The 26,837-nt window shown below is 40.3% G+C and overlaps 1 protein-coding gene and 1 long non-coding RNA gene across 6 annotated transcripts; one reads left to right on the top strand and one right to left on the bottom strand.

Moving 5' to 3' along the window:
- Positions 1-4,935: 4,935 nt before the first annotated feature.
- On the bottom strand, positions 4,936-9,628 carry gpr85 (G protein-coupled receptor 85). 5 transcript variants are annotated; one of them, XR_014272527.1, is made up of 3 exons: positions 9,376-9,628; positions 6,025-8,056; positions 4,936-5,555 (listed from the first exon to the last, which is right to left on the bottom strand). XR_014272527.1 is itself a non-coding variant. In XM_082511852.1 (2 exons), the coding sequence occupies exon 2, from the start codon at positions 7,886-7,888 to the stop codon at positions 6,755-6,757; it is 1,134 nt and encodes a 377-aa protein (XP_082367978.1). In that variant the 5' UTR covers positions 7,889-8,056; positions 9,376-9,628; the 3' UTR covers positions 4,936-6,754. The 5 variants fall into 5 exon arrangements, 4 of the variants coding, with proteins under 4 accessions (XP_082367978.1, XP_082367979.1, XP_082367980.1 ...); XM_082511852.1 differs by having other exon boundaries at positions 4,936-8,056; XM_082511853.1 differs by having other exon boundaries at positions 4,936-8,039.
- A 7,291-nt stretch (positions 9,629-16,919) lies between these two features.
- LOC309693040 lies at positions 16,920-24,425 on the top strand. The gene is made up of 3 exons (XR_014272564.1): positions 16,920-17,628; positions 23,306-23,382; positions 23,483-24,425. It is a non-coding gene; the product is annotated as an uncharacterized lncRNA (long non-coding RNA).
- Positions 24,426-26,837: the final 2,412 nt, after the last annotated feature.

The following is a 26,837-nucleotide window of genomic DNA, read 5'->3' as shown; positions in this document are numbered from 1 at the left end:
CTCTCGCGGCCCAGTACCAAACGACTCATGGACCGGTACCGGTCCGAGGCCCGGGGGTTGGGGACCACTGGTATAGGACATTGCTAGCCATGACATAAACATAACCACTTATAAAACAGTCGCTTCAAACACAGACATTATTTTATCTTGCATGGATTGATCAAATAAAATGTAACATATTAATAAAGAGCTTCTGAATATGTATTTTAAGTACATTAGCTAGTTTTAGAGGAGTAGTAAAGCTAGGTGATTTTTTTTATGTACTAATCTTTTTCTTTTTTCTTTAAAAAAAAAAAAAGATTAACTATTGCTTCAAACCAAGCATTCTCATAAAAGTACATACAAAAACACAAATCCCACATCATAAAACATGTACACAACAGCTATAGTGCATTAATGTCACTTAATTCTATCATCTGCTTCCATTAATCCTTAGGGACTAGTAAAGCACTATACAAATACAGGCCATTTACCATTTACCATTAATCTATCGAGTGAAAAGATAATATCAATTGCTAGCTATGACACTACATTGAGAGAAAGTAACAATAAAAAAAATCAAACTACAGTCCAGTAGTGCTTTTAAATACAGGTGTGATGCTAAGACGGAATGGAGTTCATCTGCTAAAAATTTGCCCCTAGCAAATTTCCAGAGAAATGATTCAGCCACTAAGTCTCACATTACTGGCGAAGAAAAAGAAATACTGTTTAAATATGCAGGACAGAACCTTTGAAGCTCCATCCCCAATTTAATCAGTTAATATTTAAAGCAGGAATATTCTTTATATAAGGCATTTGCATGATGGGCTGCAGAGAGGGTGGCTGCTGGAAATGAAGACATGAAGACTGAGATATAACAAGGTGAAATCTTAATCCTTTTTTTAATCATTGGTATTCAGAGGCCTGCACTGCCTGTAATAGCTTGTCAGACATTAAATGCAGCAACATTTGCAACATTTACAGAACCTCACTATCATCCCCCAGGAATCGAATGCATCATTATGTTCGGTTGTAGTAAACATTCTCTCATTTTTCAACTAACATCTTAGTCTTCATTAGCTTCATAACATCAAACAATATCATACATAAAGGGGTTTACAATATTAACCTTGAGCTTGATGTATGTTAGTTCACATTCTGTAATTGCATTTGTCCAAATTAATATACGTATTACTTACATTGCCCCCCGAATTTTGCATAGTATTCTGTCATTACGTCTAACAGCGGAAAATGAAATTCATTTGAGAAAGAATAGATTCTGAAAGGATGGAGAGCATAACCAGGTTAAATTCTGACAGCCAAAAGAAAAGAATAAAACAAAAAACAGACAACAATAGTTACATTTTAGCTAACACCTACAGATGGAGACACAGTTGTGATCCTCATGTCATCATTCATTTGACCATTACCAATCGGCCATGGCGCATTAGCCATGAAGCTGCAAGGCCAACTAAAACTACTGAAGCCCTCCACTATGAAGAATGTGAACCACATAGTATTCAGCAAAAAAACACATCCATTTGGCTTCACAGGCAGTTCAAACATACTGATAGTGGATTGAACCAAGAGTGAGGGCAAATGCAAATGCCTGAAAATCTGTAGCCACAAACCTAGCACAGTGTCACAAGGTCATTTAACCACACACATTCACAAACAGGCACATGTACACTGAGCAACAGTGGCGGTTTTTGATACGGGCGACACGGGCAGTTCCCCAGGGCGGCATCGTGGTGGGGGGTGGCATCACGGGCATCGGCAAAACAAAAAAAAATTGCTCATACTCATGTTGCCCCGACATCAGCGCATATTGGGAATGGTACAGGCACCAATCGGTTTTCTATCGCCCATTTCCTGGGAGTAAGGGCACCCTCCGTATGTGAGGTGCGCTTGCTGCTTGAGGTACAGGGAGGAGAGGGCGGGACGGCGGGGGATTCACTGGTGGCTGGAGCAGCATCTAATAACCAACTCGCAAAATAAAACAAAACAACAAACACGAAAACACCAGACATTATGATAGAGAGGGATCAATAACAATTTAAAATTTGTATTTTATATTTTGATGATTTAATGTCTCACACACAACCCGTGGAAAGGGGTTCATAATGTTGTAAATCCACGCCCATTATGTATTCATGATTTGAATCCTGGGTTGTGTGAAATCCCAGAAATACACCTTAGACAAAGTGAATCTGTGAACTATAAGGTGTAGGTCTATTAGGTTATATTGTGGCGATCCTCGAGTTGGGGGATTTGTGTTCATACTGGAGTCCAAAATTAAAACCAATGGAAAATGGACAAGAAAAGTTCAAAGCCATCAGGTGCTCAGTTTAGAAAAAATAGAAGAGAAGAGGAGGAGAAACGAGCAAAAGATACAGGTAAGCAGATGTGTCATTGGATTATGGGAGGTCATGTATCCTGAAACAATCAGAATCAGAATACTTTATTAATCCCTAAGGAAATAATGTGGATTACAGTTGCTCCAAGAAGAAATGGTAAATTGTTCATTTGACCTGTTCTCATTGTATGACGAATTATGATGGCTGTTTGGTAGCCGTTTGCATACAATGCATACTATCCCTCTCTTCATGTGTGTGTACGTATTTCTCTGGTGAATTTCGACAACAGTTTTATGTTAATGTACAATCTTTAATATGTTTTATGTGTGTGCGTGTGTGTGTGGGGGGGGTGCCAGAGGGAGTGTTCGCCCAGGGTGCCAAACAGGCTAGGACCGCCACTGCTGAGCAAAATAATAATAATTTGACCAAACATCCCACGCAATACTCTGTAAATGGCATTTCATAAAACAAAATGAATTCCCTTGAGAAATTATGCAAAGCGTATTGAACCACTGTATCCTGTAGCTCCGTTCTCAAGCGGTCACACAATCAAACAAATAAGAAGAAGAAGGGTGATGCCAAGACAGAAAGCAATTCTTCCTTTTTTCCTGAGTAGCCTGTCAGATGATTGAGTCATCCACTCCATTCCATTCGAGGCAGCTTTCCATATTTGAGTGCTTCTCGGCATGGACACTTGCTGCACTTTAATTAAGGTTTGCTATGCATTATAGAAACAGAAAATGCTTAAGAGTGCAGAAAGGCTCACATTAGTTGAGCTTTTTTCCCCCTCATTCAAAAAAAGTCTTTGCCAGTCAACAGATGGTATTTATTAAAATCATAGACAGCAAAAGAGGTCTATTGTGAGATTTATTTATTTTTTCTTTTAGTGCCCATTGGCAGTCCATTAAACAACTGAAACTGTGTGCGAAAATCCACTGAGATACAAGGAGAGAGGCATGGAATTAGGAATGTTTGTATTATTCATTGGCAGCCAAAATCCAATGCAGACGTCTTCTGATCATTAAATGAAAAGTATCTCCAGCAAAGTACTGTAATTGCCTCACAAAAATTATCTGCCTCCCCATCCCCCTCTTTCATGATCTAAACACAAGTGCACAGAACCAATTCCAGTCACATGGTAACGGCTTTGATTATGAACAATATGTTTCTTGATGTTTCTCGGGAGAGATGGTAGCTCAGAGGGAAAAGAGTTCAATGTGTGAGCTTGTCTGCCAGAATGAACCGCTTTCAAGCCAGCCACCTCTGCCTGTCATCTTCCCTCAGACACAGAGAGAAGCTGTCTGTCATCTTCCCTCAGACATAGGGAGAAGCAGAATTACTGGGGCACTCAAATGCACATGCCAGAAATTGGGCCAGTGCTCAGTAGTGACACTATTTGTGATTTGCATATGAATATGCTGAATGAAAAAAAAAAAGGAAAAAAAACTAGACCAGTATTCCCTTTAATTTCACAATATCTGACTTGGCCCCTCTGGGGCCTAAGTGAAATGATCAATGTCCAAAATTAAACAGTAATTGCCAGCCCCATAATGAAAATGGACCCCTAATAGATATTTTTCATCAGCGGAACCTGCAGTGCAGGATGCAATTACCTGGAGTGTTTACAAGCCATTTCAGCACCATTTTTTGCATTTCCAGGCATCAAGGCTAAGGTCATTATTTAACGGAATGAGTTTTAGGTGGAAAAATATCCACATTGATGTCTGAATCACACAAAATTGTATTATTCAGTAGATGGAGACATTGCCAGCACATTGAAATTATAACCTTTGCAAGAGAAATACCACTCAATTTGAGAATAAATATATCTTTGCCTTGTTGTCTTTATTAGGTTTGGTTTGAAACTGTAATGTTAATTAGCTTTTTTAATAGTTTCCATTTGACTCTAGGAAAATATGATGATTATGAATACTTATTTAGAAGTGGCAAATTTCTTGCACATGCATATAAATTCAAAAGAAAATGTTAATTTGCTCCATGTTCAGTGCTGCTGCAAATCAATGTGACCTTAAAACTGAGAGAAAGGGTCAAACTGCTATGTCATTTGTGACTGGAAGGCTCAGTATAAGGGCATTCATTATCCCAGAGTGGTTTGCCATTACTCCATATGGGAGTTGCATATATTACATATGAAATTCAGTGGTATTCCTCTTTAACACAGAGTGAGGAAAAAACTGCAAGGGTATGCGCCCAGAGTTACATCCATGGAGATTATCCCCATTAAATGTCAAAGACACTTCATATTCAGTGACAAGTTTTAGCATACAGCATATTCTCTTTTGGCAAGCTGTTCCAAGGACTCAAATGACAGAAAAGATTGGGTTTGAAGAGGCAAACTTTAAAAAATTTTTCATGTGTTTTGCTTAGAAAAAGCATGACTATATACACATATAAAAACCTTTGTAGAAATAACCACAAATAATGTCTTAAATACAAATATGCACATGAGCAGTGGCTTTAAAATGCTAACCAGTCAGACGCCTGATGGTATAAGATGAGAAATTACATTTTAGAGAAAGAAATGTACATTTTCTTTATTTTTCTTTATTTTATTTTTTTTACTTCAGAACCTCTAAATCTGACCAGTCAACATTTCGCAACCCAATGACAGGGATAAATGCAAATTTTGCAAAATGGAAACTTTTTATTTTCAAAAAGCAACAGATTACACAGTTAACTTTCAGCAAATGCAATCCTAACTGAAACTGTACTCACATTCGGGACTTCAAAATGAAAAGACTCACATACTTACACACAATCTATCTATAATATACAAAAAGAATACATAATAAATATTAAAATGGCCACAAGAGAAAAAAGTAAGTCACTGAAAACAATCAGTAGAGAGCAAATGTAGGGAAAGTAGAAACAAGACGGTGTGCCTTAAATGTCTCTCTTTTTTTTTTTCTTTTACATTTTTTACAAATTGTGCAAGATTTCATACTAAGGCTCTGGTCTTGAAGTGACTGTTGTCTGATCCACACACACACACACACACACAGAAACACACACAGAATCACACACTCTCCCTGTGCTCTGAGCACTCTGTGGGGTGTAGCAAACCATTGCAGAATAAAAATGGGCTGCTCAGTGTATGGCCTGTGATGCACATGGGAGTGGACCAGCTTTTAAAAATGAACATGCACTTCACGCTAATGTGAAAAATAGGAAGAAGAAAAGAAAAAACTCCCCTTGCACCTAAAGGGGGAAAAAAAGAAAAAAAGAAGAAGAAGAAGAAAACTTTTCAGGAGTGATTGAAAAATAAACCCCAGAAACATGACAATATCATAACCATTAAGGCAAGAACACCCGGAGTGGCATCAGCAATACTGTAACAATGTGATAGTGTTTAGGTACATGAATATGATGAAACATTTAACTACTTCTTCAATGTCTTTTTTAAGCACAAGGTTGTTTTCAAAAGCAACTTTTTTTTAAAATTCCAAACATCACTTCATCTTTTTTTTCCTCTGTTTTTTTTTTTGGGGTTTTTTTTTGGTTTTTTTTGTAAAATGTGTTAGGAAAATAACAATGCCAGACACTAGGGACATATGGATAAAACTACAAGAAATCCTTTCTAGATTTTAAGTTGCAACTTCAAAACCACACATTGTAAATCCCCCATCATTAAGCCCCCTGCCCGGTAAATGAAAGAGATATCACTTACATTAAAACCATTTTATCCTCTTGTGATGGTGTAATCCAACAGTTTTTGCTCTACTTACAGCGGTTGTGTAGTCTGTTGCAAATTAAAGCATTCATTGTTTAGTTTGGAGGGAGAGGGGGGGAGAAGGAAAAAACAACAAAAAAGTTGTCCTTGCAATGCAACTGTCGACCCCCCCCAAAAAAGCATCTTTACATCTTCTTTTTAGTGCAACTCTTAAAATGTAAAACATTTCCAGTGATTCCTTGAGAGGTATCATTTCTTTGTTTTGTGTTATTATTTTTTTTCTTTTTCTTTTCATACTTACGTATTTCACACCTCACAGAATAACGTGTCTTCAAAATATCCCAAGCAAGACGTCTTGTTTTCACTGTTTTGTCAAATCGCTCTCTCTTTTTTTTTCTTTCAACTTTTTGCATCTCTGCATTGGCATGGCCTTCCACAATGTCTGTTTACTAGAACATAAACACAGGAGGTGATCCATTCCCCCTGCGTTATTCCCATTCCCTTCAGCCTCCGTGTGTGATACGATTTAGATTCAATCGCCCCAGCACAGCCACGTGATTGGCAGTCCACCTTCAACCTCTGTAAAGAAGGGCCAGGAGAAGGAGGAACAGGAGGAAACTGGAGGATGAAGAGAAGGGAGATAGAAAGAGAGAGTACGCTGTACAATGGGAGCAAACCCAGATCAAGATCAATCAGGGCAATAGAGACATAGATGAGAAAAAAACCCTCATATAACACAGTAGGGTTCCCTTGGTAACCTGGATTTTCTGCAGTAGAGGAGTGTGGTGCTGAAGCAACGCCGAAGCTCTCTGTTAGAGAAGATGCAGATGAAAGGATTGACCCCAGCCTGGGCAAAGCTCATCCACACGGCTGCTGTCAGGTAGCCTCCAGGGACAACGGGGCCCCTTGCAAACACCCGCCAGTAGCAGGCAACCAGGTAGGGCCCCCACAGTGCCAGGAAGAAAAACGTCATGATGTAGAACATCCTACTAATCCTCTTCTCGGTTTTGAATTCATCCAATACCAGTAGACGCCTGCGGCCCGCTGCATTGCTGTTCTGCCGGATGCCCAGCAAAGTAGGTGGGGTGGGGCCTCTTCCAAATCCAGCCAGCCAATTAGCTGCCGCTTGCCCGCTGGCACCTGGGCCGTGGAAGGTCCAGTTCTGGCTGACGGCAGGCACGAACTGGACGGGCTTCATCTTTCGACGGTCGTGGACGAAAAAGATGAGCTTGAGGTAAACCAGTTGTGTGGCCAGGAGGATGAGTGCCAGCAGAAGCATGAAGCCCAGCGAATCATTTGCCCTGAAGGAACGGTGCTGGAATGTGCACTGGTCCTCCTCCCGGATAAAAGAGTACGTCCCTACATCTAGCACCGGAGGGAACGCCATAGCCACAGACAACGTCCACACCATGCAGATGACAGCCAAACACGTCCAGAAAGTCAGCCTCTTGGTGTAGAAACGGTGGTGCGCGATGGCCAGGTAACGGGTGACACTGACACAGAACAGCATGAAAGCCGTGTGGAAACAGGAGAGCACACCCAGGAAGGCGATCACTTTGCAGGTCAACGTGCCGTAGGTCCAGGCAGACCCATTCTTGACTGAGGTGAAGACAAAAGGGAAGCAGATGGCGGAGCGCAGGATGTCAGAGGCGCACAGGTCCAACAGGAAATAGTAGGGCGCTCGGTGCAGGCTCTTGTCTTTGACCAGCAGGATGGAGATCAGGAGGTTTCCGACCACACCGACTCCAATGATAAAACCCAGAGAGGTCAGTTTGAGGAACGTGGTGAGAGGAGAGACATTCTGCAAGATGTTGTGGTCCCCTGCATGGCTATAGTTCGCCATAGATGGAGGAGGGATCATAAAGATAGCGGAATAGCTTCAGCCAAGTATCATGATCTAGAGGTGGCAGGGGGAGGCGTTAGATCCATTTGGCGGTGTGCTTTGAAGAGGTTTCCAGGCGTATAGGCAACCTCTCCTCTAAGGCATCCTTTGTTCCTTTGTCTCATCACACCTAAAAAAAAAAAATCCCTGAAAAATACGTTCATCCCATCAACATTCAGTCCCATACAAGAGTTAAATTACACCTGTACCATTTATACTCCCATGAACATAATTTTCCTTTGCCCTGACGATTATTTAATGATTTACTTTTTAGCATTTTGAGTGGCTCAGTGCAGAACTCTGCCTCAGCCTGAATACTTTGTCTACTGAGAATCACACAGACAGTAAGCGAGCTCGATCCGACTAAAGCATCAATGCGTTAGACTAACAGAATATTCTTTCACGTCGCTTCCTGAACAAAAGCAGCACAAAGCCAAGAAAGCACAGTTGAGGCTTCATTAACAAACGACTGAGTTTTCTTCTTTTTTTCTGTCGTCTGTCGGAAATAAACGAGTGGCAAACACACACACACACGCAAACAGATCTAGGCTTGGATTTTTTTTTCTTTTTTTACATTTTCAGCGCACTGTGAAACATTAAGACAAATGCAGTCCAAAAATAAGCTCTTCTTGATCACACCCTACAGAAGAGAGGAAGGCTCCCTGGATCGGTGGATGCCTCGAATAAACTCACCCCAACCCTTTATGCGTTGTGGTAAATCGACTGGTAAAGGGTGCATACAGTACGCGATAAAGCGCCCCCCCCCCCCCCCCTCCCTTTTTTTTTCTTTCTTGTCTGACTAAAGGTTAACTGAATTAACGGGTCTAACGTTAATAAGCGGTGTTCTCATTAGGGCTTCTATGGAGCCAGCCTCCATTTTTCCCCCAGATCATCCTTTATGTTACTAATTACAAAGAGTTAAGCGAACATAACGCGTAACACCCGCTCTGTGAGCCACATCGGCGTAATTCTTTTTGCAATGCGCGGATGCGATAATCAGTAGGGCTGGGTTGAAAAAAGGATGGGTAAAATGGCACTAACAAAGCCCGTTGGTAAAAAAAAAAAAATATTATGGCGAGCTCAATTCCATATGTATATATATATTTGGTGGGGGAAAAATTGCATAACATATGCTCCATTTCGTTAATAAGTACGCTTGTGTCTACTTACGCATTTAAATGTGTCCTCCGTGAGTCGAGTGGGCTCTCTCTTTTTAAATGCGCGTTTGAATCCGATAGAATTTAGTTAAACACGGAGCAGAATTAAATAATCGCCTTTGCGTCCCAGTCGGCCGGATGAAGCACAACGGTGTAGCGGATCCGCATGTCCATTATACTAGAATAATTTCCAAGTCTCCGCTATGGTTTGGCTGGAATCGCATCCACCACACAAGACAAGGCCAAAAGAGAAAAAAAAGATGAGAGAACGAGAGAGACAGTCGACCATAAGATCAACCAAAACCCTACCTGTTGACAATCCAATTTCGTGTCCCTCCTGATCGCTATTTACATTGCACAAATCGTGCTTTTCGCCGTTTTAAAAACCCTGCTTTGTTGCCTGCCCCCTTTTTTTCTGCCTCCACCGTGAATATCCTACAGTAAACGGAACCCACTGCGCATGCGCCCTGCATCCCCTATTTGTGATCCAAGACGCGTCTTGTCTCTTGTTGCAGCAGCGGCGGCGGCGGTTAACAGCGTCTTTCTCTCACGGTAACATCTGCTCAGCGGTGCCTGCTGCTGCTGCTGGCCGGTAACGCGTTACAGCCACAGCTACCCCCCCTCCTCTCCTCTCCCCTCCCCCGCCAGGCGGGTTCCCCTGGTAACGCGCAGAGTAACGGATCGTCAAGTGTCTACTAAACTAGATTCTTTTTTTAAGGATTAATTCACATCAGCTTCTTTAGAATAAAACGTGTTTTTTACGTAAAAAAATAATAAAATGCACCAGGGTTTTTTTTTCTTTTTTGTTTTTAATTCTTATTATTTTAATTTCAACCCAATTTGACCCTTTTCTGGATTCAGACCACAGCATTGCTTGATCCTGTTTGCAGACACAGTGCAGCTTTGCAGTGGTCGTCATCCTCACTGAGGGAGCATGATAAATTCATAGGATATTTGATTTCTCAACCATGTATGGGGACATGTGATGCCATGAGAAGTCTTACAACTGAATATTGTGCACAGCTGGAGACTTACATACTTGCATGCTTCAAACATACAAAAATCCTTGGTGTTGGAATCATGAATGAATAATTACCATAACATAAAGGAAGCATGTTGCTATTGGTAACTGATACAAACTCTGTACAATAGGGATATCTGTGGAGTGGGGGGAGTTTTTAACCCTTTATGGAGCAGTCACATTTCCTTTAAACCACACATCACACGTGTGGTAACTTATCCACCATTACTACATGGACATATTTACATTAAGCTACAGGCAAAGTTTACTTCTTGCCTTTAAAAGAAATTAATGACATTTACTAAAGGGCATTCATTTTTATAAGGTCCCATTTCACTGCATAATAAACTAATTTAATAACCTAATAATTTAAACTGTTGGCTGTATACGGTGGTAAAGCTAGTTTACATCACTAGTTTATTCCAAAATGAATTTAATATATATACACACATAATGCTATATATTATTATAAGAGGTGTCATGGTGGTTAGCATTGTCACAACAAGAAGGTCCTGGGTAGAAAATGGACTGATGGTGTGACATACTACATAAACAATCAGCCTCATTTTATTTATAGTGTACATATCTTCATATATGAAAATTAAGGGGCAGTTTTCAACAGCATGCCACAGTTTTTCTTCATGATAAAGAAATCTGTCAGCATGACTCTTTGGACTTCCATTGTTACTGTTGACCCACTAAAATTTCTATAGTACATTTAATTACTTGGTGTCACATGGAAGGTCATTTGTGAGTTTTCTACAAGTAGGAAAAGCTGTAAAACTTCTAAAAATACAAATATAAGTCCAAAATCTATGAAGATTGAAGCCTTTGCTGGGCCAACTCTGCTCCCCTGGGCCTTGTATTTAACATCCCTGCACTAAACTTTCAACACACTTCAAATATATGTTACAGCATGGAGTGACAGGCACGCCAGAGCAGTAATACAGGCTGCAGACGACAGATTGCAATGTTTACTCTCCGATCTGCTAACCGGTTCATTTAGTGGAGGATCTGTTCAACCTGAATGCAATGAAGCACCGTCTCCACACACGAACATAAGTTGTTAAGTGTCGCGTTTATTCTACATGTTTAATTAGCAACAGTGACAAAACTGCAAAACACACTCCAATCATGTGACACTGCGCTTCCAACAGTGACAGTCACTATAAGCGCAACGCGTCAGGAAATCGCCTCGACAGATGGAAAATATGCGCGAAAATGTACATAGTGTGGGCATCTTAGGGAGCCTGCTACAGCTGCAGAAGTCTGTTCATAGGGAAGGCAACAGTGTTTTTGCTCATTAATAATAATCATGTCAGCAGTGCAACGAGCAACAGTTCCTGTTTGCTTCCTGGATGTTACGCTCCACCTTCTTCAACTCCGCGTGGTCCTCGTTGAACTTTCCGCATTAATCCCAGTAAGGCACGTTTCTTATCAGTCTTTAAGACACAAAGCCTGTGCCACAAAAGTCCACGAGTGATCACGCAAAATTGGTATTATAATGTGGTGGTTGGTAGCAGGTAGCAGCTGGAGAATCCCGTCTCGTCAGCGTCACAGCTGTCCGTTCCGCCTCCGCGCGTACCAGCCGAGGCAGGCACAGAAACCCACCACCGTGAGGATGGTGCACAGCAGCAGGGCCAGACCGTCCCCGGCATCGTAAGCCTCTGCCGGGGGGATCAGGGAGAAAAACAACAGCCCGACCATCAACGCGGCGCTTGGAAGTTCAAGTTTGGGAGCCATGTTTCGCTTTTTCCGCGGTTGCAGTTTACTTTCCGGAAGCGGGAGTGCCTGCGTCAAAGTCAGATGACAGATTCGGAGCGGCCGGACTTCCTGGTGCGCTCAGCCAATTGCAGAACTGCTTAAACTTAGGCTGATGTTCCCTCCCCACTCCCTCATACCCGCGGAGATTCATGCATTTGCACAAAAACATGATTCCAAAACTCGTTTTTTCTTTCTTCCTCTCTCTGTCAGAGAGGCAAACAGATCCCGAATTCTAAAACTCTCATAGTTATGCTGTAATTAGTGAATTTGCGACATTGTTCTCCTTATTAGTGATGATTAGGCTAACAGGTTGTCAGAAACAAAGTACCTTAGATCAGTCTGAGGCTTGTTATTCTTCTTGAAGACAAGACACAAGCACATTGGATATCCATGCATGCTGATCATGGGAAAAACAAAACAATCCCACTGGAATCACATACAGAGAATTTAAACTTTCCTCATCCGTTTTCACTTTTTCACTCTGGGCTTCAAAAAATATTCCACACTTATCTCCAAGTCCAGCCTGGCTGCTTGATTTGCCTCACTACTCCCCCGATCTCCCTGAACATGTGAAATTGCTTCATATCGGCCGTGTTGCGGTGACTAAACAAGCCAGCATCTCAGCTCATGCTACAAATTGTTTGGCTTGTAAGAACCATTGGAGGGGGGTGGGGGGTTACAGGGTCCATAACCGTCTGTGTGTGCTCTCCCGAGGCACTCTGCCTGTAATTTAATTAGCGCACAGGAGCCAAAGTAAAATATTGACCTTGTAAGGCTGCCATACCGCTGTACCTGCTGGTATCTGAGTGAAGAGATGAATGGGCACAAGTTCCCCTCGGTGCACTCTTCTTGCTTTCACATTGCACGCTCTCTCACCTGCTCCTGCTGTCTGTTTGGCAGTCTGTTTCGCACACACGCATACAAACTTTGTGAGTCCTGTCTGATCTCTGCCGCTGCCTTCAGCAGACCACACGGCAATTAAAAGTTACAGATTCACATCTGAATCTGCTGTTCGTTTGCTCATTCCTCTAACACATATGATCTATGTTGAGTAGACGCAGTTCTTTCCCCTGGATTCCACTGATAATTGATCGATAGGAGGGTTACAAAATATCCAGAAATGAGTGTTCAACTAACGAGCTACAACAAAATCTCCCTTGTATGGTTTGCATTGCAACGCACTGGTCAGAAACAGGAGGCCCTTAAAGTCTTTTTTTGTTTTCTTTTGTACAGCACTTTGTGATCAATATCTTGAAAGGTGCTATACAAATGAAGTTTCACTTACTTAAATATTGTAATAGTTAAAAAGCATGGATAAGATAGATGTCTCGATCTAGTTCAGTGCACACAGTCACAATCATTTATAATCTGTTGACTTGACAGTTGTCCAGATCACGATAGCCAAACCTTTCAGCAATCACACCCTGTGTAAGCCACAGGATGTGATTGCTGAAAAGTTTGGCCTTGTGCAGAGTGCTGTACCTAAGCATATTAATCAAAATGTGACTGGAAGGGAAAAGTGTGGCAGGAAAAGGTGCACACGCATCAGGGATTTGGCGCAGCCTTGAGAAAAGTTGATTCAAAAACTTGGGGGAGCTTCACAAAGTAGGGAAGACATGCATCTATGGGAAAGGGGTTACAGCTGTCGCATTCCTAATCAAACCACCCCGAACCAGCGACAACATCAGAAAGTAAATGACATAAAAGTAAACACTGCAATTTGAAAATCTGGAGGAAGAGAGGAGAGACACAGAATCCAAGGGTTTTGAGGTCCAGCGTGAAGTTCCTGCAGTCTATGCTGATTTAGGTCACCTTGTCATCTGCTGGTGTTGGTGGCGGTTTGTCCACTGTGGTTTATCAAGTCCAGACTTCAGCTTTCTACCAGGAGATTGCAGAGCACTTCGTACTGCTATTGGCTCACGCGCTTTATGGAGATGTTAATTTCCGTTTCCAGCTGGGCTTCCTTCCCACATTACCAACACTACCACCTCATCATCTTATCTTATTGATTGGCCAGCCAACTTGTCTGATGTTAATCCCACTGGAAATCTATAAGCTGCTGTAAAGAGGAAGAAACACTCAACCCAAAAATGTGGACGGGCTAAAAGCTGCTGTGCTACAAGCTAATCACCTCCATACCACACTCCACTGATGATGAACATGATTTCCAGAAGTTAGACATCTCTCTGTTGTAAATCCTTCTTCACTGATCTCGGAACTTTGCATGTAATAACTATAGAATGTATGAATTTTGAATACAGTCAGAAAAAACTTTTATAACAATGCTGTTGATTTTGTGTCTTGTATCAACATCGGCTGGGCAATGCAGTGCTGGTCAGCTTTCGTGGTGCTGATTGCAACACATTTTAATCCTGCAACTTTAGTTATTGAACTTCTAGTTATTCTTGGTCTTACTATTGTTATTATTGGTCTTAGACTACGTCCACATGTACACGGATATTTTTGAAAACGCAGCTTTTTCTATGTGTTTGGGCCTTTCGTCCACACAGAAGATGGCTTTTTGGATCACTAATAAACTGAGATTTTCAAAAACTCAGTTTTTGCGTTTACGTGTGGACGAGGTAAAGGAGATTTAGTCACGCAATGTCAAAGATGTGTGCCTGTTTTGAGGTCATGCTGTGCTGATGTTACTGTTTGCATGAGAGGAATTTCTACAATGGCGGACATAGACAAAATACTTGTGCTGTTAATCTTACTATCTGCAGTTTTTACATGCTCACGTATACACACACAGTTACTGTCCCTCCATTTAGAAAGAAAGAGGCGTCCGACTGAACTTTGGATGTGACTTCTACATTCAGCGCAGACACTAACAACCCAAATCCCGATGCAAATGTCGTCATCGGTTTTGAATAAATGTAATTTTTTCAAATTAAATTTATGCATGCTGTATGCATTTTGTCCATTCCTAGGTTGTGAGTCTACACCAGCCATATCTCACAGCGCTATGACTTATGATTATGAATCACTCACACTAATGTAAAATTTAAATTTTTTTTAATTGAATAAACTCTGGCCAAAGGAGCCAGTGAGACAAAATCCAAAATACTGTCTTTAGTTATTAACACTTGAAATGATGAAGGCGCTTGAAAAGTAACACAAAATTAGCTGCCTTTCCCAAAAAACACAAAAAACTTTTGAGAAGTACTTCAGGTTTTGTGAGTGTACAAAACCCTGTTTATGCTTTCAAAATCCAAAATACGGTCTTTTTGAAACATTTTTTCAACATTTGAAACTGATGAAGTAAACAGGCTTCTAGACTTCTGATTGGCCAACATTTCTACACGGTTAGGACGTGGCATGTTCTTGACAGCATTTGACTTTGTCTTTTGCATTTACATGTGGACAGAGATATTTTTTCAAAACTTGACATGTGGACAGGATTTTTTTTTTTTAACAAAAACTGGAAAACTCAGTTTTCAAAAATTCCCGTGTACGTCTGGATGTAGCCTTAAAGTGATGATTGTCACAACAGCTTATGCTGCTTAAAAAGCTGAAGAGAATTGATTTTTATCAATTCATTAATTGATTGATTACTTTTTATTTTCTAATACACTTTGATATTTTATATTTATAACATTTAGGCTACTTATTTATAACCCCTTTGTCTGTTTTGTTTATGGCGAGACATTCTAGCTCTGTGGACACGTCTGCTATAACACAAGAAATCAGGCTCACTGTAGTTTATAGTGTTCAGGCTTTATTGTATTATTTTCATTGAAACTTGTAAACTATCTGAAAGTTCACGGATTTAGAAACGACAACCCTCAAAAATATGATGGATTTGAACAACTCAGAGGTTTTTAAAGGAGATGAACTTGCAGCTATTGTTCACTTGTTTAAAATGTGGTCGCGCCTCTATTTCACATAATAAAAACTCCTGATGCAAGAAAAAAAAGGCAGGAAAGTGTCAGAAATCAACTGATGGCAAAACTGAAGGTTTGTAGGACAGCAGGACACGGGACTCTAGATGCATTAGTGGAAACTGGATCAAGTGTTCTCTTTTAGGAAAGAAAACAAGGCCATGGTTTTAGGTGAGCCCAGCACAGCAGCAGTTCAATTATCTCTGACAAAAGAGCAACATTTAATGTTGTGGGAATAATCACGATAATTATCACAACAAGCAGTTTATGCCTGCTTGACCACGAGTTTATTCTTAGGAGAGAAAAGCTAGTTAACACAGGTTACAAATATTAGAAATTAGTCCCTCTAGAATTTTGTTTGAATTTTTCAAAAATTGATATATAAGCAGCTCTCGCTCAGTGCTGCTTTTACAAGCTAAGCTTGTGTGTATCTTTACAGACGTTGTTATTAGCAACCTTTCACAAAAGCACAGTTTATTCCAATTTCTTTAGTCAAATCTACTAAAAATGCCAAAGCTAGCACAGTTCAAAAGACATAAAATTATATTTTTGCACCTACAAGGTGATTTCCAAGAAGCTATTAGCTAAAAAAAACCCTCATGCATATTCTTAGAGTATTTAAAAGTAGAATGGGAGGGAGAGCCTTCAGTTTTCAGGCCCCTCTTCTGTGGAACCAGCTTCCAGTTTGGATCCGGGAGACAGACACTTTCTCTACTTTCAAGATTAGGCTTAAAGCTTTCCTTTTTGCTAAAGCATATAATTAGGGATGGACCAGGTGACCCTGAATCCTCCCTTAGTTGTGCTGCAATAGACGTAGGCTGCCGGGGGATTCCCATGATGCATTGAGTTTTTCCTTTCCAGTCACCTTTCTCACTCACTATGTGTTAATAGTCTTTGAATCATACCTGTTATTAATCTCTGTCTCTCTTCCACAGCATGTTTTTCATCCTGTTTTCCTTCTCTCACCCCAACCGGTCGCAGCAGATGGCCCAGCCCCTCCCTGAGCCTGGTTCTGCTGGAGGTTTCTTCCTGTTAAAGGGGAGTTTTTCCTTCCCACTGTCGCCAAAGTGCTTGCTCATAGGGGGTCATATGATTGTTGGGTTTTTCTGTGTATGTATTATTGTACGATCTACTGTGCAATATAAAGCACCTTGAGGTGACTGTTGTTGTGATTTGGCACCAGTGTTGGTCAAGTTACTTGAAAAAAGTAATCAGTAACTAATTACTGATTACTTCCCAAAAAAGTAATCCCGTTACTTTACTGATTACTTATTTTCAAAAGTAATTAATTACTTAGTTACTTAGTTACTTTTTAAAAACACGATTTACAACCTGAAGAGGTGATAAAGCGATAGATCTTTCAGCCCAATTCTACTTTTTCTACATAATCCATCATACAAAATGTAATCAAATGGAAAAGTCTCTTTTTTAACTTGTTTTAACAGTTTTAATCTTTTAACTTTATGCATCAAGCAAAAATTTAATTATATGCAACATTCTCTGACTTGAATAAATTAGTTTAACATTTAAATCAATTTTCTGCACATTCCAGCACATAAAATAAAATATTTTTTGTGTTTACACTCACTCTTTCAAATAGATGCAAGTAAAACACAGCAGAAAATAAATAAAGTCAAAGACTCAGCGGTGCTGTTGCTCTATTTTCACCTGTAAAGCAGGACTGTGGTAGGCGGAGGTTTACCCTGGTGCAGGTGTGCCGCGGTCAGTTAAAGAATCCGCGACTTTCTCTGTGAGTTTCCCATTACGTCATGGCGCACTCGGTGCTTTCTTGGAAGTTTAGGGGTTTTTTTCGCTGTAAAAAGAAGTTTTCTTCCCACGCACAATGGACGCTAATGTTTTTGTCACTTTTTATGGAATCAAACTCAAAGTAAGGTCAGTACTCCCACGCTTTAAATGCTGCACGCTCATACTCTCTCCCACAATCGATATGTGATCCATTGTTGATCTGCACACAGCTGTTGTCACTAACGGCGCACTCGCTGTCGTGAGACATTCTCGCAAAAAAAATCACGGTTTTAGTAACGCAGTAACGCAGCATTCCTACGGGAAAGTAATGGTAATCTAATTACCGTTTTTGCAATAGTAATCCCTTACTTTACTCGTTACTTGAAAAAAGTAATCAGATTACAGTAACGCGTTACTTGTAACGCGTTACTGCCCATCTTTGTTTGGCACTATATAAATAAAATTGAATTGAACTGAATTGATATTCCAGCATGGTGTGCAGTGTGCCCTTTAAAAAAGAAGTAGAAATTCGATAATATGTATGAGAAGGTAATGAATAATAGATATTATAATCCTTATATACCAGCATCATTTCCTAAATGTTGCCAATACAAGCGAAGGCAGTTGAATTCTAATCATAGTTAAAGATGATAAAAGACACTTTATGAAAGTTTGACCTTATTTGAAAAAGAGGTCAAAAGTAATGTGATATTTAAAATCCAAATATTCATTGTATCATTCCATATGATTATATGTTGCCAATGGCAGTAAGAAACATAGTTTTAAATTCTTTATATCTTAAAATCAATCTATTAATCTCGAAGGAGAGGTCAAATGGTCACATATGACATATTTTAAATCTTTATACGGCCTTTCATTAACATCTGTAATAAATCTGTAATGTTGCATATTTATGTTTTCTTTCAACATTATTTAATCAATAATTTTCGCTCTGCCAGTATTTCTTCTTTGTCATGTTCCAGTTTAACTGATCACCTCAGTTATGTCTTGTGTTTTTACTTTGACCGCTGTGCTGAAAAGGACAGCTTTTAGAGTCCTTGGGTTTAGCAAAGCGTCATCCATTCTCAATTAATTTCCACAACAATGAAGACGGAGTTCCACCTTTACCAAACAGCACAAAAACATCTCACCCTGATGATTAATTATGTTCTGAAATGGGTTTTCTCAGAAAACACTGAAAAGCTGACCCTTTAAAGCTTCTGAAGTGGTTCAGTGCATCATCCATAATGAATTGTACTGTGAGGGACATGACAAATGGATTTTCCTGTGTCTTTTGTGGTAGTGTTCGACATGTTGAAATGTGTAAGAGGGCTTGAATCAACACCCAAAAAAGAAAGAAAGGGCAGCTTGGTTCTGCATAACATAGTGTTGAACCAAAATGACTCATGCACTGCTAGGGACGTGGGATGAGCTGAAACACATCGCAGACCTGCAAAAAGAAGAATGATGCAGTGTAATTATCTATTCATATTGGAGGCTGAGAGGGAGTCTGAGGGTGGATGTTTGGCAATCACGCATCTCAGTGTTACGCTGACAGTTGTATAATGCTTGAAAGGATAATCAATTCATCCTAGCATTGTTGCTTTGTTTTAGCAGTTACTCCAAACTAGCTGGAGATAATTCATCTCAGTGAATATTAAGACATCTTTAGAGTAATGCTATCACGTAATACGCAGTTATTTTCCTTCTCGAGTGATATTGGAGAACTGCCAAAAGCACATTTAAAAACTCAAAAAGAAAAATGTTGTAAGAAATTCTGTTGTATTTGGATCATATTTAACTTGAATCTGTCACTGTTAAGCGAATGAAAGTAAAGTATTAGGTGCCAAACGAGCTCTGAATGAAGAAGGGAACAAAGCAATGCCCTCAACCAGGGAAAAGTAACTTAAAATGCTTTTAAAAGCAATCTGCCTCTTCTCATACAGTGGGGCAAAAAAGTATTTAGTCAGCCACCGATTGTGCAAGTTCCCCCACCTAAAATGATGACAGAGGTCAGTAATTTGCACCAGAGGTGCACTTCAACTGTGAGAGACAGAATGTGAAAAAAAAAAATCCATGAATCCACATGGTAGGATTTGTAAAGATTTTATTCGTAAATCAGGGTGGAAAATAAGTATTTGGTCAATAACAAAAATACAACTCAATACTTTGTAACTAGGGCTGCTCGATTATGGCAAAAATGATAATCACGATTATTTTCACTGAAATTGAGATCGCGATTATTTGACGATATTTATTTAACCCTTTAAGACCTACTATAGAACCAAGTCCGCCAGAGCTTATATTATTTTTTTTTTACATGTTGTAGTGCCGTTTGTGGGAGCATTTCAATTTGCTATGCAACTGTTATAGCCCATATTTTAATAATATATATGCATTAAGTCCATAGTAACTACATTAATTGCAAAAAAGTGCAATAAACTACAAAAAAATTGAAAATCGTTTTTGTTTTTTACATGTATTTCTACTTGGAGAAATTTAAGAGGTTTATCCCTCAAAACTTTAAATACAAAAAAGTTGCAAAAAAAAGTTTACAACAACAGGAAATTTATTTTGAGTGTCTTCATAGTTTTATTTTGGAGATACACCAATTTTTATATACTGCAGGAAAAACGAAAAAACAATCCTATGATGCAAATTTGCAAAGAAAACAGCATGTGCATCAAAATAAACTATTTCCAGCAGTGCAATTTGAGTTCTAAGCATCCCAGCAACTATTCAGAAAGGTCAAACATGACCAGTATAGGCTTTTAAGGCCTACAAGTAAAAAACTACAATTTCCGCGAAAATGACGTCACTTCCGGTTTCGGCCAGGAAATGGCGGACATGCGACAGTTCCCGCTGACGTCTGTTTCACTGTGGGAAGTGTTACGAACAGCTGATAGGAACGGCAAAGCGTGTTTCTGGAATATTGTGTTTTTGTTCCTGCAAGAGCTTTTTATGCAGTTTTTGCAAAGCTTTATGTGGAAGGAAACTGTGACCGAGGACAAGCTGATGGCATCAGATGTAAGTACAACTCCTCCGGTTTCATATGCAAAACAAATTATTGCGCTAGCTTACACAGTTCCGGTTCTACAGGGATTTAAAAATAGTTACACAACACGGAGCTTGCTGCTCTGACCGGCTTTAAAGGGTTAACAATGACTTTAAAAAATAATATAAAATAGTGTGCAACACCACTGAAGTTTTTTTTACCTCTCTTTTCAACCAGCGGCAGTCACTCTCCTCTCCAAATAACTTCTGTTTAGCTTTCCGGGCTTCCCTCGGGTCCTCTTAATCAGCGGTCTCCAACCTTTTTTGCGCCCGACAATATTTTCACGGACCGGCCTTTAAGGTGTCGCGGATAAATGAGGGAGGGGCTAATAATCGGCTCAGTCATTTTTAATGATCGTTGAAAGCCCAGATTGTAATCGTGATTAAAATTCGATTAATTGAGCAGCCCTATTTGTAACATAACCTTTGTTGGCAATAAAAGAGGTCAAACGTTTACTATAGGTCTTTACCAGGTTTGCACACACAGTAGCAGTATTTTGGCCCATTCCTCCATGCAGATCTTCTCGAGAGCAGTGATGTTTTGGGGCTGTCGCCGAGCAACACGGACTTTCAACTCCCGCCACAGATTTTCTATGGGGTTGAGGTCTGGAGACTGGCTAGGCCACTCCAGGACTTTCAAATGCTTCTTACGGAGCCACTCCTTTGTTGCCCGGGTGGTGTGTTTTGGATCATTGTCATGTTGGAAGACCCAGCCTCGTTTCATCTTCAAAGTTCTCACTGATGGAAGGAGGTTTTGGCTCAAAATCTCACGATACATGGCCCCATTCATTCTGTCCTTAACACGGATCAGTCGTCCTGTCCCCTTGGCAGAAAAACAGCCCCATAGCATGATGTTTCCACCCCCATGCTTCACAGTAGGTATGGTGTTCTTGGGATGCAACTCAGTATTCTTCTTCCTCCAAACACGACGAGTTGAGTTTATACCAAAAAGTTCTACTTTGGTTTCATCTGACCACATGACATTCTCCCAATCCTCTGCTGTATCATCCATGTGCTCTCTGGCAAACTTCAGACGGGCCTGGACATGCACTGGCTTCAGCAGCGGAACACGTCTGGCAGTGCGGGATTTGATTCCCTGCCGTTGTAATGTGTTACTGATGGTGACCTTTCTTACTTTGGTCCCAGCTCTCTGCAGGTCATTCACCAGGTCCCCCCGTGTGGTTCTGGGATCTTTGCTCACCGTTCTCATGATCATTTTGACCCCACGGGATGAGATCTTGCGTGGAGCCCCAGATCGAGGGAGATTATCAGTGGTCTTGTATGTCTTCCATTTTCTGATGATTGCTCCCACAGTTGATTTTTTCACACCAAGCTGCTTGCCTATTGTAGATTCACTCTTCCCAGTCTGGTGCAGGTCTACAATACTTTTCCTGGTGTCCTTCGAAAGCTCTTTGGTCTTGGCCATGGCGGAGTTTGGAGTCTGACTGTTTGAGGCTGTGGACAGGTGTATTTTATACAGATGATGAGTTCAAACAGGTGCCATTCATACAGGTAACGAGTGGGGGACAGAAAAGCTTCTTACAGAAGACGTTACAGGTCTGTGAGAGCCAGAGATTTTCCTTGTTTGAGGTGACCAAATACTTATTTTCCACCCTGATTTACGAATAAATTCTTTACAAATCCTACCATGTGGATTCATGGATTTTTTTTTTTCACATTCTGTCTCTCACAGTTGAAGTGTACCTCTGGTGCAAATTACTGACCTCTGTCATCATTTTAAGTGGGGGAACTTGCACAATCGGTGGCTGACTAAATACTTTTTTGCTCCACTGTATATGTAAATGTGTCACAGTTGGACCAATATTAAACAAAGATATCCCAAATAACTGCAAAGTGCAGTTTTTAAATTTGCCTGGCTCTGTGTGAAAAAGTAATTGCCTCCATTTTTTTTGTCAGATCATTTCATAAAAGGAAAATCATACCACGAATCAAACATAGTGGTGGCAGTGTGATGGTCTGGGGCTGCTGTTTTGCATTTTTTTTATTGAGTCAGGTTATCTTTTTCTACTAATATACCGGTATTTGTTTGATGATCTGAAACATGTATGACAAATCTGAAAAAAAAAAAAAAAGAAAGAAATGAGGAAGGGAGCAAATATTTTTCACAGCACCACAGGTATATAGGAAAGAAATGGTGAGTGACTGCTGTGGCTGATTCATCAATAAAATTTGAACTCTCTTCTTTAAGTTTTAATGTAATTTATAATTTCTAAATAAACTTAAGAGTAGGTCTCCAGGTTTCTAGAAAAACATTTCAAAGCTCTTTCAAAGTTACTGCATTTTGTCGTTTGTGAAGGTGATGCCAGACTGCTTCAATAACACTTAGCTCTAGGTCTGTCACGGCCAGCGGGGGAGACCGTGTGGAGAGTGTGCGTGGTGGACCCAGGCGCAAACACAGGCGAGGAGACGGGAGTGAACTTAAACTGAAAGCGAGCCTTTATTTGGGCTGATGCAGAAGGGAGTAGACAAAACATAACAGGGACAGAGACTGCAACTAACCAAAAACCTAAACTGGAAAAACACTAACCTTACTGAAAGGAATAACTATGATCACTGTGAACAGAATGCTGTGCAGATGCATGGAAACTGAACCAAGTGGCGTGACGAAACAGACATGAACATGACCAGCGCAACCTTTGTAACTCAGTTTTAAAACTAAACACATCTATGAGTGCTATCTGGGGATTGCACATACATCTGGCCCTAAATTGCTGTCTAAATACAAACGCCCAGTCCTCTCTCTACCCAGACAGCTCCTCCAGCTCTTCCAGGGGATGCTGAAGTGTCCCCAAGCCAGTTGAAAGACATCTCTTCAGCATGTCACAGGTCAGTATCATGGTCCTGGTACTATCTGCCCTGCTACACTTTTCTTTCTTCCTTTTTCCTAACCCTTTTTCTGACTCTGGCTCTCTTTTATTTTTCTCAGCCAGATGAATCCCTGGAGGTTGTTCCCCTGATCAGCCTTGGGCTGGGCCTTCAGCTGCACACCTGTTTCCTTGCTTCTTGTCAAGTGCTGTGTGAATTTATGGACTGATTATTCCACTCATTCACTGCCAGATGATAGAGCTACATTTGGACCTGCCCACCTGGACAGGACATGTGCTTTGAATTTTGGATTCTGTTTTTGGATTTCCTTCTAAAGGACAGAGACTGATTCCCACAGATACTTACCTGCCTGCTCACTCTCCACTGCACACCCACACACTCTCACATACATTCTGAGTAGTATCACCAAGAAAAGTTTATTTTTTTTTTATCTCAACTTGTTTGCAATAAACATCCTTAACCTTTGCTCACCTCTCGGTCCGGTTTGAGTCCATTAAACTCAGTAAATCATGACAGTCTGCCCCAAGGTCTCCTCCCAGTAGATTTCTTTTATTCTGACTTCAAAATGTACCATCTCTTTATACCACAGTTGAAATTTCACTTAGTTCCTGGTCTAGTGTTTAGATTATTTTAGCATGGCATGTTTTTAAAATACAATCAAAGTAAGCACAAGTAAGCAATTACATATTACCGTAGATCATCAAAAGACTTGGCCTATTCAATGGTTTTCATAACAGTGGTTGTTTCTCAGTATTTTTCCCACAGTTTCTTAAGGAAATGAGCAGAATCGGAACTGGTCTCAGAAGGCTATAGCAGAGGGCAGGGATGTATGTCTTAAGCCTAATAGTAAGAGATGTTACAGCTGAAAAATACAATATACACAGAAAATATTGCTGGCTAGTAATCATTGTTATTTATTACTCAACATCTGAAAATAAGAAACCTCACTGTAATTTACAAAATGATAAAACTAGCAGACAGTGCTGTTTGCATTTTTCACGTATCTGGCGATCAATCTTATGTAATGTGCTTTCTTATTTTTTGTATTAGATTTAAAGGCTAGTGGTTCTGAGAACTATTCATTTTATTAGTATCTGTGTTACTGATGACCATCTCTGGAACAAAGTAGATGCGTGTGGAATAGATGAAGAACAGTGCAGCGCTGATTTATTCAAGGTGAACCAGTTTTCCTTGGGATGCACACCAATGTGTTGCCTGTGTCAAATATGGCTGACAGCTGGGTACATCACAGTTATTCATAGCACGTGTGAGCGTGTGTGTATATGTATGCAAGATTGATAACTCATCACATTTCCTGTCATAGTCTAAATGTCACCTCTGCAGCTTGCAGTGATGAATGCAATCCTGTGGCTGGTTCATCATTTGCTGTGTTCATTTCCATGTAAATGTTTGTCATAGTATTCACACACATACACAGAAGGAACAGTTTAAAGATCGAGAGGTTGAGAATCATCATACAACACTGGTCACTGACATGGCTGTTCAGAACAACAACATTTTGGATACATGCACAGTGATGTCAAAATGAAAGGTTTTTAGAGGACTTTATGCGGTCCCGGGAAAAAGTAATTACACCACACGACTCGGTAGCTTGTAGAATCACCTTTAACAGAAATAACTAAAAGTAATCATTTTCTGGATGACTTTGTCAGTCTTTCAAATATAATATGGCATGCTCTCCTTTACGGTGGGGCTACAGTTCATTGAGGTTTGCTGGTTTTCCCGCCACAGCATTTCAGCAGGGTTGAGGTCTGGACTTTGGGCCATTGCAATTCCTTAAATCTTTTTCTTTTTTGTGCTTTAGATATGCTTAGGGTTATTGTCTTCTTGTAGTTTGAATCGAGCTTTAGCTGAGGTTTTCTGTTTTGTTTAGATTATGCTAAGTAAACCTAACCCATGCTGTCATGTTCTTTTTCAAAATGAACAGATTTGTGGCGACTAGACATAGTAAAGAGACCTCTGGTAAATGCTTAATGTCTTTACTGTAGCCTGTCTCGTATAGCTGATAACTACTTTTCTCTTCTGATCCAAATTGGCAGAGTAAAGTGATGCACATTCCTTTATCGAGGAGGCAAACACAGTGTAGCTACTTCTATCGGTGTGCTCTCACAGAGGACATAGAATACATACTGCTAACTACTGCTAGCACACACGCAGAGCAGAGGGGGCAGTTCCAGCATTGGGCATGCATCACACATATACATTATCCATCAAGCTACCTTCCTAAAGAATAAGACTGCCTTTAACTATAGGCGTTTTCCTGGCAACCCTTCCACACAAGTCACACTTATTCAGTCTTTTTCTAACTGTGTGTGTAATTTAACTGAGACCTGTATTGTCTGAGGTGTATCACATTTTATCTATTTATTTTACATGACTAAGTTACTAAATCAATAGTTCAGTATTTTGTACAGTACAATCATTTGCTTTCTTGCCAAGGTCTGAATGAAAAGACCAAAATCATGCTCAATATGTACAAATATGGAACTTGAACTGGCAAACAGCTCAGCTCACACTGCAACCAGATAACTCCCTGGAGTATCTATCTTTTGGCTGTCGAACTTGTGATACCCTGAAGAAGTAACTGCAGCTGGCCAAAAATATTTTCACTGCACAACATCATCAACTACATTAGGACCAAAATAGTCATAAAAAGATGGTTATCTATAGTTCTTTGCCTTCTTCTTAACAGTACATACACCACCAAATAGTGGGAAGTGCAGCAGCAAGAAACCAGAGCAGGCATCAATTACAACACAAGTGACATGGATAAGTCAATAAATGCATAAAAGAAATACCAGCATCATCCCAAGGCTTGTATATGCACAGTGGACAGATCCACTTTGTTAGCAGCTTGTTCGGGTGAGGGTTGTAGGTGTCTGGAACCTATCCAGCTGTAATAGGGCAGAAGGCGGGTTACACCCTGGACAGCTCACCGGTCATTCTCATTTACTAATTAGTTGTGTAGAAGTACTTTAACTATGCTGACCGCTACTGTGGGCAGAGTTAGCTGATGTTCCATGCAGTTAAGCTTGACTTTGTTATCTTTGTGAACTGGTGCTATGTTATATTTTGAAAGACCTTTAGAATTGCTAGCAGATGATTTTTGCATTAATATCTCAATAACTTCTCAATAACGTCAGGCTTGCTGTTTGCCCACCTTTATCTTCAGACCTTTATCTTCAGACTTCTTGTAGTCTGAAGATTAGACTACAAGATTGTATTTCTGCTCTAGGAATAGCTTTGCTGATTTGCTGACTTTAAATTACCAACTGCATCTGTTTGAACCCTTTGACTTCTTACCCTTGTCTAACATTGGACTCTCTTTCTTTTTGCTTGGTGCACTTTGCAACATTGCCTCGATTCCATTTAAGCTGCCTGGGGAAAGCTACTGATGCCTGCTGGGGGGGAAAATGCTATCTTCTTCCTTTTGT

Source organism: Aulonocara stuartgranti, assembly GCF_965226115.1.
Source record: "Aulonocara stuartgranti genome assembly, chromosome: 17".
NCBI classification, from domain to species: domain Eukaryota; kingdom Metazoa; phylum Chordata; class Actinopteri; order Cichliformes; family Cichlidae; genus Aulonocara; species Aulonocara stuartgranti.
The sequence above is the reverse complement of the archived record's forward strand: the minus strand, read 5'-3'. Positions and strand labels throughout refer to the sequence as shown.

What these genes read in the sequence shown, in the direction of transcription:
- gpr85 (XM_082511852.1), bottom strand. Translation starts at nt 7,888, where the DNA reads ATGATCCCTCCTCCATCTATGGCGAACTATAGCCATGCAGGGGACCAC.